At 51.1% G+C, this 11793-nt stretch overlaps 5 protein-coding genes across 5 annotated transcripts; all 5 read left to right on the top strand.

Annotated features, from left to right (window-relative positions):
* Nucleotides 1-69: 69 nt before the first annotated feature.
* On the top strand, nucleotides 70-720 carry TEOVI_000178000 (ras-like small GTPase, putative; the record flags this gene model as incomplete). Its single annotated transcript, XM_067224961.1, has 1 exon — nucleotides 70-720. One exon carries the CDS (start codon nucleotides 70-72, stop codon nucleotides 718-720), a length of 651 nt encoding a protein of 216 aa, XP_067081062.1.
* A 387-nt stretch (nucleotides 721-1107) lies between these two features.
* Nucleotides 1108-2292, top strand: TEOVI_000178100 (Uncharacterized protein family (UPF0160), putative; the record flags this gene model as incomplete). The annotated part of the gene is made up of 1 exon (XM_067224962.1): nucleotides 1108-2292. One exon carries the CDS (start codon nucleotides 1108-1110, stop codon nucleotides 2290-2292), a length of 1185 nt encoding a protein of 394 aa, XP_067081063.1.
* A 533-nt stretch (nucleotides 2293-2825) lies between these two features.
* Nucleotides 2826-5087, top strand: TEOVI_000178200 (DEAD-box helicase, putative; the record flags this gene model as incomplete). Its single annotated transcript, XM_067224963.1, has 1 exon — nucleotides 2826-5087. One exon carries the CDS (start codon nucleotides 2826-2828, stop codon nucleotides 5085-5087), a length of 2262 nt encoding a protein of 753 aa, XP_067081064.1.
* A 517-nt stretch (nucleotides 5088-5604) lies between these two features.
* Nucleotides 5605-6897, top strand: TEOVI_000178300 (uncharacterized protein; the record flags this gene model as incomplete). Its single annotated transcript, XM_067224964.1, has 1 exon — nucleotides 5605-6897. One exon carries the CDS (start codon nucleotides 5605-5607, stop codon nucleotides 6895-6897), a length of 1293 nt encoding a protein of 430 aa, XP_067081065.1.
* An 885-nt stretch (nucleotides 6898-7782) lies between these two features.
* TEOVI_000178400 (prefoldin subunit, putative) lies at nucleotides 7783-8424 on the top strand (the record flags this gene model as incomplete). The annotated part of the gene is made up of 1 exon (XM_067224965.1): nucleotides 7783-8424. The coding sequence occupies one exon, from the start codon at nucleotides 7783-7785 to the stop codon at nucleotides 8422-8424; it is 642 nt and encodes a 213-aa protein (XP_067081066.1).
* Nucleotides 8425-11793: the final 3369 nt, after the last annotated feature.

Consider the following 11793-nt stretch of genomic DNA (forward strand, 5'->3'; position numbering starts at 1 on the left):
ACCGCGGGAGAACGACACATTTTTTCCATTGCAGTGTGACTTAGTTTTGCTTACCAATTCACGTGCGTTATGCCATCTCATACCACTTCCGATGGCTCGCCAACTACCGGAGGTGATAAGTCTGGCCCCCGGATTAAGATTGTTTCTCTTGGATCTGTTGGTGTCGGGAAAAGCTGCCTCATCAAGCAGTACTGTGAGGGTCGGTTTGTGTCAAAGTACATACCTACCATTGGAATCGACTATGGTGTAAAGCGCGTTGATGTAAGGGTGCCAGCGCATTTAGCACCATCGGGAAAAATTTCTACTCGCGTGAACTTCTGGGACATGTCAGGATGCGAGGAGTACCTGGAGATTCGCAACGAATTCTATAGGGCAACAGAGGGCGTGCTGTTGGTTTACGACGTAACCGACGCCGAAAGTTTTTTCGCACTCAACCAGTGGGTGAAGGAGATGGAAGCTCACGTGAACACAAAGGGAAATGACACGTACGTCGCCCGGGTGGATGCGTCCGTACCCTGCAAGGTTGTGGTATGCGCAAATAAAATAGACGAGGTGTCGGAAGGAGGCGGTAGAAAGAAACGGGCTGTGAGTAGTGAGACTGGGCGGCAGTGGGCGAAGGAGCATGATTACAAGTACTTCGAGACGAGTGCCTGCACGGGTGCCGGAGTGGAGGAGGCACTCGAGACACTCTTCAAGGATGTGGTGGCAGCTTTCTTTTAAAAGGGGATCGGAATTCGCGTGCGTGTCGGTTGCCGTACACATGGAAATGTGTTCAAGCCCTCGCGTTTGGTCTGGCGAGTGACAGGTTGTGCTTGGCGTGGTCAATCTACTTGGTTGTCGTAAGTTGGGAGCGTGCAACTCAGTTTACTGGGCATACCTTTAGCCCAACCTAAGCCTTTCTTTTTTGTCGAAGTTGACCAGTTGCATTGTATGGTTACTTCTTGTTCTTTTCATTTCTCTCCCTTCGACTGTTGTTATATTGTCCATGACGTAGCGCCGTCCCACCGATAGCAGCTGCATATCCCACACAGGGAGTTTAAGTTCTTTCGCGAAGGTTTCCGAGAGAAGGGGAATACGATAACCAAAAGTAGGGACGCGGAGGAAAGGATGTCTCGGGGGCATATGGCTGAGTTTGTTGTGAGGCAACTCTCCGGGCTTCGTGTACTTCCGTCTTTGGCGGATGTAGACACGAGCTCCTTTCCTGTGATCGGCACGCATAACGGTTCTTTCCACTGTGATGAAGCCCTAGCTTGTGGGATGCTACGTTGTAGTGGACAGTTCCGTGCGGCAAATGTTTTACGTACGCGTGATGCTAAGACTTTGGACCGGTGCAGTATTGTGGTGGATGTCGGAGGTGTGTATGACGCGGATGCGCTACGCTTTGACCACCATCAGCCGACCTTCCATGACACGATGAAAACCCCGAAATCCATGTACCGAACGCGTTTGTCCTCTGCTGGCCTTGTCTATAAGCACTTCGGACGCGAGATAATCCAGCGCTATGTTGAGGCGGCGCTTTCTTCTTCGTACCGTGCAGAACTCCTGAAGATGGGAAGCTGGTCTGAGAGTAGGAAAAACTTGAGTGAGGCTGAACTCGACACTGTTTTTGACATTGTATATAAAAACTTTGTGGAACACATCGACGGAATAGATAACGGTGTTAACTCCTTCGGACCCGCGACAGAGACAGTTACCGCAAGTGGATGCTCTGCTGATGCCCAGTCTGCTTCGTGCGTTCGTAATTACGCTGTCACGACGACTCTATCAGATCGAATTGGGCGGCTAATGCCTTGGTGGAATGAAGGTGGTGACGGCAATCCCGAGAGCGAGAACACCGCTTTCTTGCAAGCGGTGGAGTTGGCTCTCTCCGAGTTTGTGGCCGCTGTTCATTTCTTTACGTTCTCATGGATGCCTGCCCGTGGCCTTGTTGAGGACGCTTTCCACGCCGCTGAGAGCGTGCACCCGAGTGGCCGCATTATAGTCCTGAAGGAGCGCTTCTGCCCGTGGAAGGACCACCTCTTGGAGATCGAAGCCGAGCACGGGAAGGTTGGTCACGTGCTCTACGTTCTATTTTCTGATAAAAGTGGCTGGCGCGTGCAGGCGGTACCGAAGGACGCTGTGAGTTTTGAAAGTCGCAAGCCGTTGCCTTGGAAAGGAATTCGGGATGCCGATCTGAGCGAGGCTAGTGGTGTGGAGGGATGCGTTTTTGTCCATGTGTCTGGGTTTATCGGTGGAAACAAAACCTATGAAGGAGCGTTGCAGATGGCCACAAAGGCACTCGTGGCTGTGTGACGCGGTTCACGCTTCTTGACCCCGTGGGTGGAAATCGTTTACCCGCCCTTCAGTCGTTTAGCCCTTCGTTACCGATAAAAAATTTTCCGACTGCTATCGATTAAAGAGGGCGGGTGGGGTCTTATGTAGTGATGTCGCTACAAACTTTTCGGATGGACGCGAAGTTTGTATCCCGATGGAGAAAGGATAAATAACAGCTTATTTGATTGGACAAAACAAAAAAGACAGAGGAAAATTTATGCACATTTGTGTCATGCTTTCGCTTACCACTCCCTCACCTAAGTATTATAAGGTAAATAACCGTTGCCAGCGGCGCCGAAAACCAACACGACCCCCTCAGCGAGCCCTCACTTTGTGAATCAGTGTAACATCTGCGCCGGTTTGCCTTGATGACTAATAATGATGATCATTGTTTTCTTTTTTTTTTTTATCGTTCTGCTGTTTATTTTTCTGTTGCCGGTGCTCGGGGGTGCAACGGAGAGGGGCGAACAGGAAGATCAGGTACCGTTGCGGTGACTAGTTAGCTCGAGGAAATGGGACGACGCAACATAGTTTTACTGCACCCTACCGCTCACTGGACGCGGGCGCGGCGCAGTTTTGTGCGCTCCGTCGCACTGACAACGTTGTTGAACTGCAGTGGTGTGCTCCTTACTACATCCCGCGGTATTATCGTTCCTCAGCAGCTGAAGGCGTACGGAGGGACGTTCAGTCGTTCCGTTGGTGAGCGCTCAAATCACCTCGTCAGTGATGTTGTGCTGCAGAGCCTTTCACCCTCCAGCACGCATAATTCGCCACTGTTGAGCAAGAATATCAAGACAAAAACTGTCACGAGCTTTGAGGACATGTCACTCTACCCTGAACTGCGCAGCGCCCTCCGGCAACTGCGCATTACAACACCTTCGCCCATTCAGCAGTCTGCTGTCGAGGTGATAATGCAGCGCAAAGATACTGTTGTTGCCGCCCCGCACGGCGAGGGGAAAACTCTGGCGTATCTCCTCCCTCTTTATCAGAACATGATAAAGGACAGGGATGTGTACAAGATACCACTGCGTGAGCGCCGACCTCGCATGATTCTATTAGCACCAACCCGCGAACTTATTGCGCAGCTACACCACGTGTGCTCCGTGCTGGGGGAAGCCACAGGACTTCACGCGATTTCCTTCACCTCCCGCAAGCGTGCCAATCACCGTTTAAGTCGGTTGCTCAAGCAACAGCTTGTGGATGTTATGATTATGGACCCAAAGATAGTTCTCCGTCTCATCCGGGCGAGACGTGTCTTTCTGGATGATCTGCGTTATGTTGCGGTGGACGAGGCAGACGGCATGCTATCCTCGCAGCACGATCATGATGCCGTGCATCTTCTGATGAAGGTGCAGAAGCGTGTAATGTTTAAACACTTGTGGCCGGTACAGACCCAAACGGTATTCGCGACCGCTTTCATAACTAGGAAGCTGGAGTTTGTTGTTGGGAAGAAGTACCCTGATGCAGTCACGTGCATACGTCGCCAACGCATGCACAGACCACCGGGCACCCTGCGCCACCGTTTTCTGCCGGTGGAACGTGAACAAGAGAAGATGGACACGTTGCAGCACCTACTCAAAAAACACGGCAACCGACCTCGGGAAATACTTACAGATATTGAGGAAGAGCAGGCTTACTCGAAGCTGCACTATTTGTCGGGGTCATTCGAGGAGCTCGTGGAGCTACGGGGTCTTCATTTGCGGAGGCGGCCTCGGATGGAGAGGCATGATCACGAAGGTGAGACACCAATTGCCACCCTTTCTTCCACTTCTGGTGATGTCAGCAACTACAAAGTAGAGGAAAACCGATCCGGCTTCGGTGCGAAAGGTGATAATGCAGATGAAATGAAGGAGAGGGTCCGCCACGCCCTGGAAGGGGTACGCCCAGTGCACTGGGAGCACCTCACAACTGTTGCGGCCCCGTTCACGTGTCACGTGCCGCGCACCGTATTTGCCGACGGCAAACGCTGTATTATTTTTACACGTGGTATTGATTGTGCAACTGCAGTGTATCACCGGCTGCGCGGCTGCGGTTACACATGCTCATTGCTACACGCCGCCCTGCCGGCAGCTGTGCGGCGACGCATGTTCGCCGACTTTGCTTCCGGACGCACCAACATCTTGTGCTCCACCGATGTTGCTGCGCGAGGCCTTGATCTGCATGTGGACTTCGTTGTAAACTTCGACATGCCCACGAACGCACTCACTTACCTCAGCCGTGCGGGCCGCACCGCACGGCAAGGTCGTCTGGGCCAGGTATACAGTCTTTACACCAAACGACAAGGAGTCATTGTGTCTGCCGTGCGCGCTTTTCTTCAAAAGCAGCTCCCATTAGAGGGCATTAGTAACTGGAAGCGACACATGATGGAGCCACGCTACGCTGAGTGGCGCACGCACAAGCTGAACGCTATTGCACGGTCCTACGTATCGCTTATAACCCAGAAGACGATTCCTGCGCACTTGGAACGAACATATCTACGACATAACGCCACTTGGAGGCCTCTTTTCCATCCACAGACCACTGGTGTGCACGGCGGTGTCCCACCACGGCAGCAGCAGCGTGTAATGGACGCTATCACATGGAAAGCTGTGTGGTTCCGGCGAGGTCTTCTTGCACGGAGGAAAGGTGGGCGCGCGAAGTTTGGTACTCGAGCGGCGGAGAGCGGTGTGTGGAACGACGTGGGTGGCATCACGTCGAGGGTGGTGGCTAACATGGAGCAAAATCCACACCCGGGTGGTGATGATTTTGGGCCACCTCGAGGGCCACCTAAATAAAAGTGATCGGATGGAAAGAAAAGGCCATACTGTGCAGGAAGGCGGGCGGGCGTGGTCTTACGTATTTTTTTTCGCGCAAATACACGGCGTGATTGTGCGTTACTTCGTCCTGGTGTTGTTTTTTTGTGTGTCATGCGGGTCTGGTTGGCGCAGGACGTGGTGCACTGTTGCTTCTTTTGATGACGTTCGTAACATTTTCTCCGCTTGCCCTATCGACTTGCGCCACGCGTCTGTGTCTGGAATAGGTGGAACACAAGCTGCGTGTGTGTTCAAATAGAATTTAGATACATATATTTAACTCACAGAGAGAATATTGGTCGGTTCCCCAAGCGCCCGTGGAGCTGCTTAAGGGTGCAGGGAGAGGGGTGGATATTAGTCCACTACTGCTGGGCGTGGGATATCAGCAACTGAAATCAGGAGGGTGTCTGTCAAGCGAGCGTGGAGAAGAATTCACCCCTCCTCCCCGCATAGTCACACATAAATCAGCTTCAAGGTGTGCAGTGTTATCCACTATTCGATGCCCCATTCGGGATACCCGTTTGGCTCTTCTTCTGTCGTTGGTGTTGAGGGGGATGATAGACACTCTTCCGTTTCCCTCTTTGTGATTCTGTTCCTATGCGTGCTTCTAACCGCGGTAGAACCCTCCGTAGCAGGGGCTGACGTACGAAGTACGGTGGATGAGGTTGTAGCGGACACCAGTGAGCCGACCTGTCCCCCGGCTCCCGTCTGCTCGAGGTACAAGTGGTTGAGCAGCAGCCAACTTTATTGTTGGATGTCCAAGCTTCCTTCCAGATTGGTGTCACGGGAGTTGCCCTTCGCAACTGATGACAAGGCGCGCCGTCTTGCGATAAGCAACGTGGAAGAGCTTCTGCGCACCCGCCTAGTGGGCCAGGGGCATCTAACCGAAGCTATTGCTTCCCTAATGCGCAAGAAGCTTTCGTACCCACATGAGCCTCTCGTTCTCCACTTTGCTGGCGATAACGGCGTCGGTAAGACCCATACTGCTCGGTTACTGTCATTGGCCACATCGCTGCGCTGTGCGAACTCGCGTGGGCGGCAGTGTGACTCTGGTGACAATATGCTCGTCATATCCGGTACTGGCTTTGGTGGCCTGGAGGGAAGGGATGGTTTGAACCTCTTGGTAAGGAAAATCACTGAGCACCAGCGCAAGTACCCTCACGGTATCGTGCTGCTGGACGACCTTAACGCCATGCACCCTTCGCTTGTTGCGCTGCTCGCGCCGCTGTTTGGTCGTGCGGACCGCTTCGAGGGGCAGGCCGCCGACTTACCATCACTTAAAGAACTCACTGTGATAGTCACAACAGACTTTGGGAAGCAAGGTCGCACATTTGGGAAAAGCGTGGTGGAGGTTGAGAAGATGGTGCGGATGGAGTTCAATTCTCTGTATGGCTCCTTTGTGCCTGCATTCGTGCGGACACTGGCGTTTGCGGCGTTTTCGAAGCGCTCAGCAGAGGAAATGGTGCGGACTACTGTGATAACTCTTCCGTGCACCGCGTATCGCTATGGATTCGCGGGCCCAAATGCATACGGCGGAGGCGTCGTTGCGAGTAGCATTGATGATGTTGCTGTATCATTCCTTGTAGAAAGGTATCGCGAGGTATGGGAGGGACGTGAAAATGGTCACGCACTGCGTCGAGCTGTGGAGGACAGCTTGCTGTCACTGTTATTGAAGTATTTTGACGAGCACGGCCATGATCGGAGGGTGTGGGCGCGCTTCCACCTTGATGAAAAGGTGGGCGAGATTGTGCTTGATGCTGGTGCGGACCCGCATAGCATGAACGACTTGTAGTTGCTTTTAGTTATGAGACGAGCGGTAAGACAAAGAGGCGGGGTCCGCGCGCGGAGGACTTTTTGCTAGCGTTCAATCTGTTGCGGTAAGGATCCCATTCTTTTGTTCTGCATCAGCACCGAAATTTGATGGTGGCGTTCGAGCGACACGTGTGAATTATCACTGACGGTGTTGGTTGGGAGCTCGTGGGCTGCGTCAAGTTGGGTTGGCGCCCTCGGAGGAGCTTCTGTGCATTAGCTGTCTATCGCACGTAAGCGGTGGTGCTGGTGTCCAACGTGATGGGAGCGGGTTATGTTTGTGTGTATGCGTGTGTGTGAACGGTGATATCGCCATTTGGTTGCCGATTAATTGTGCATCGGTGTTTTCCGGAGCAATGAGGGTTGTCACTCTGGTTTCCAACACCCCTTTTGTATATGTTTTTTTTTTTCTTTCTGGATTCCTTCATCTTGCGGACGGGCATGGAGGATTGGGGGTGAGAACAGTGAAACAATCTCTATATTATGAGTGAGATGTTTTCCTTTTATTACCCCATCTCCAAGCCAGGCTCTACGTGCCCGGTCAGTTCGATAACGAAACTGGTAAATGCACAGACAGAAATACTAGGTTTCCCCATTTTTATCTTACCTTACGTCTTTTGCGGTTATTTGCTCAGTTTTTCTAGTAATTGCGCTTTACTGATTGCTTAGCACTGCGTAGGGTTCCCTTGGTTACTGAGTTCCGAGTTAGCAACAGCCAGCGCCTAGTTGTAACGCACTGCTGCAGTGTCTGCCCCTTTTGACATTCCGCTATTTTTCCCGTTTGAAGAAAGCCTGCGGGGACAGCGTGCTGGTGACACGGAGGGTGAGCTGTGTTTTGTTTGTTGCCGCATAATTGCCGCTAGTTGTAATGTCTGGTGTGTCAAGGGGGGAAAGTGACCCCTCTCATGCGCCAGCGGATGCGGCTATGGGGAGTATGCTACGGCTGGAGCACTTTTTGGATGCCGTATTACGACAATCGTTAGCGCGGGTCCTGGCACAGAGGGACGAAGTGTACAACATGGCCTCCAATTGTTGTCAGTTGCGCAGTCTTTTCGATGAGATGCAGTCTCTTTCCTCTACACACTCATTTATTAGGCGTGACGAGGGGTCGTCTACAGCCCTGACAGTGTCGGCAGCAGTGGCGGCGGGGGAAGGCAAACAATCTGTAGGTAATGCAACTGTAGTGAGGGGTGCAGGAAGCACCTCTGGAGATGTCAGTGTACAACAACGTAATCACATAATGGTTGACTTGGGTAATCACTTTTTCGTGCAGTGCACGGTGACAGATGCCAGCCGGATGTGGGTGAACCTTGGTTGCGGGGTTGTGCTACCTATGTTCCGTGATGAGGCACTCGTCTTTTTGCAGAGGCGCGAGAGATTGTTGCGTGAGAGGGCGGCGCGGCTTAGTAAGGAGGCGTTGCGTATTAAGTACCGCATGCGTCTCGTAATGGAAGCTATTACCCGCCTCTATGACCGCACTACTGGGCGGAAAGCAACGTGGAAGGGCTAGTGTAATGAATTTGTGCTGAGAGAATTTACCATTACATTTCTTCTCCTATCTTTTCTTCCTCTTCTGACACTGCTGTTGGTGGGTGCGTAACGTGTACTACAATGAAGGTGGCAGATAGCGGAGTTGGTGGTATGGAGCGGCACAAGGGCGTGTGCAGGATTAACCCTGCCGGTGTCTCATCGTTTTATCCTTTGTTAGCCTGTTTCTGTTTGAAATGGACACATGTAGCAGTGCGGAGGGTGCTGTCTTCGTTGGCCGTTTTTTTAAATTTTAAATCACAGGCTCATTTCGCTCATGACGCGCCTGTTTTCCCCTTTGCTTATCTCCCCTACGATTTTTATTTTTTGTATGCCGTGAAGCAATGCACCAACATCCCCATTCTCTCTCACATCTCTTGATTTCTCACCCGCTGAGGGAGCCGATAAAGGTAGCCTGTGACTTCACTGCGTTGTCAGTCGTTATTAGTGACAAAGGGAAGCTGTGGAAGCGAGAAAAGGAAAGATAAGGATCGACGAAAAAAAAAAAACAACAACTTAAAGGCAAAGGAGTGTTATTCTCTCTTCCATTTTAAAAGGACTCGATCCCAGAACAGCTAAACGAAACAAGACAGGTGGAAGTAACCAGTGCCAACACCAACATCAACAAAAGAAAGTAAGGAGCGAAAGTGTGTACCGTGTTATTTTTTTTTATTTTCTCATATTCCGTTGTACCGTTGACAAGAAAAAAGCGAGTGGACAAAGAAAGGTTTTAGTTGTTATCGAACACTTACATAGCTAAATCAAGTGAAAGAAAATCGTCTGAACATCACAGACGGTCGTTATTATTAGTGTCATTATTTTATTTTTTATTTCTGAGGAGGTGACCTGTGCCGCTCCACTAAACAAAACAAAAAGTACAGCACGTATCGGGAAAGTGAGTGAGGGAAGAGTGGGTTAACGAAAGAGAGCAGAGGATATACATATATACGCATACATAAATATAAATATATACATACATTTGTATTTTATTTGCTTGTGCGCGAAGTTGAGCGACTTTGTAAAGTGAACGAGGGGAGGGTAAAGGAAAGAGTGGGTAGTAAAAACAGTATCGAAGGTGTTGGTAGTGTTTTTTTACCTGTGAAGAGTTAAGCGTGTGGGTGAACACGGCCGTCAGACACAGTTGGTGAAGTCTATCATTTGTGGTGAAGCTGGGGAAGAAGGATTCTGAAAGTCGTACAACCGACCGGCGAGGATAGTCAAGGGTGTGGGTTGTGTGATCGAGTGTGTGAAAGGGGAAAACAACCTAAACAGCTAGAAGTACAGAGAGGGGGAGGCTACGTAATGGAGGTAAATATACCAGAAGAAGGCACAATGGCAGGCAGTGACCAACCTTCAATCCTTACTATAGCACCACTATTTGCCGTGGGCGACGATGGTGAATTTTTATCGGGGTTGGAGGAGTTCCAGTGGCGGCAGGACTCCTTTCCTCAGGTCGCCCCTGACGACATTGTGGCGTATGAATACATTGAGCGATCTTCTGGCATGTGGCGTTGCAGCCTAGGAATTGTGTGCAGCGATGTTGTTTGCCGCTCTTTGTACATAGAACCTCTGGTACCAAGTGATCAGGAGGGAGGTGCCTGCCCGCTGACAAAAGCCCTGGCTGCCGTAACGACGGAGGAGGGACGCGAACTTCTGCTACGGATTCCTCCTCTACAGTCCCAGCTGATTCAGCACAGAGACGAAGCGGTTCGGCTTTCGCAAGAGCGCGCAAAATTATATCGTGAGCTTTCTATGAAAAATCTGGATGTTGCCACGAAGAAGCGAGAGGCTGAGATGCAGCTTAGGCACGCCTGCCACGTGGTGCGCCAGGTCGATGCTCGGCATTGGAGAGAGCTTGTGTCGTACCGAACACCCCCGGATATTGTCGTGCGTGTCATGGGATTAGTAATGGTACTGCTTGGTGAGAGGAGGCGCACATGGAGTGAGATGCAGCCTTTTCTGCACCGTGCTGGGATACTGCAGGTGCTGATGCAGTTTGACCCGCTGACCATCAGCAAGGAGTGCCACGACGAACTCGTTTCACAGTACACTAACTCTCTGAACTTTACGTACGAGGAAGCCCTCAAAGGGAGTCATGCACTTGGCTCCGTGCAACAGTGGGTCGTGGCTAATATGAGGATGATTTGCGTGAATTGGCACGAGCACCACTTACGCGATGTGCAACAGTCCGGCGAGGACGCGACTCATCTTCAACACCGTGTAGAACAAGTGCGCAAGCGGTTGGATGTCATTACACGAGAAATACGTTCATTATGGAATAACTACGAACGCCTTGAAAACACTGATCACCGTGGGGTAGCTTGTTCCCGATGGAAGAGCCCAAGCCGCTATGGGGCTCGAGCACCGAGAATGGATCATGTTCATCCAAGCGAGCGTGCATGTACTCCGCCGCGGGCCTACGATGAATTTGTGTCGGTGGAAAGATTTGCTGCCAAGACATGGGTCCGATCGTTAACTCGGCAGCACCAACGTATCTTACACTCAAGTGTGCTCTGTACCATCGGTCGGTCACAACGTTCTCAGGACACTGTTGACCTGACCAGCGACCAGTACGCAAGGCTATGTAATCTGTTCACTACCGTTTTGTGCAGAAACGGATCCCCAGGTTCTGGGCTCCACCGCCCATCTCCGCGATCTAGCCCTTCAGCGAGGTCAACAATCAGAACCAGTACGCCCTATCGTGCACGTTATATCCATCAAGGTGAAAGTAGTTCCCCGGTGCACGACAGTGCAAAGCGCGACGAGGGTAAAATTACCCGATCACAGTGGGGCCACCTCGACAAAAGTCCACTGCAGGTGCGCCACCACCGCCTTAGAAATGAAGACTCTCCACAGCAATCATCGTGCGCCGATGCAGATTCGAAACGGCAGCGGATGCAACCAATTGCTCAGTCACACAAAGATGTTAACCAAACGAGAGATAGCAGTCGACAGCTGCACAGCATCACAAAAAACTGTGAGGAAAAAATAAGGCAGTCTGGCAATACTTCAACGGCAATTTTCCATACGGCGCAATGCGATGAACAGATGTCACAAAACCACCTTCAAGACAAAAAGAAAAATGAAAAGCAAGAAATGAACAGAGAAAAATTAGAGGCGTCATTGAAAGGAGAAATGAGGGGACTAAACGAGCAACTCAGCGAGATGACTGGATCAATGACGCTTCTAGAAAAGGAGCTAAAAAAGCAGCTGAACAAGGTGACAGAGTCGAGGGCATTGATGGAAAAAGAACTGAAGGAACTGAGGAAGCAACTGAGTGATGTGGCTGGTTCCAAATCATCACTCGAGAAGGAACTGAAGGAACTGAGGAAGCAACTGAGTGATGTGGCTG

Source organism: Trypanosoma equiperdum (assembly GCF_001457755.1).
Source record: "Trypanosoma equiperdum strain OVI genome assembly, contig: ctg_41, whole genome shotgun sequence".
Taxonomy (NCBI): domain Eukaryota; phylum Euglenozoa; class Kinetoplastea; order Trypanosomatida; family Trypanosomatidae; genus Trypanosoma; species Trypanosoma equiperdum.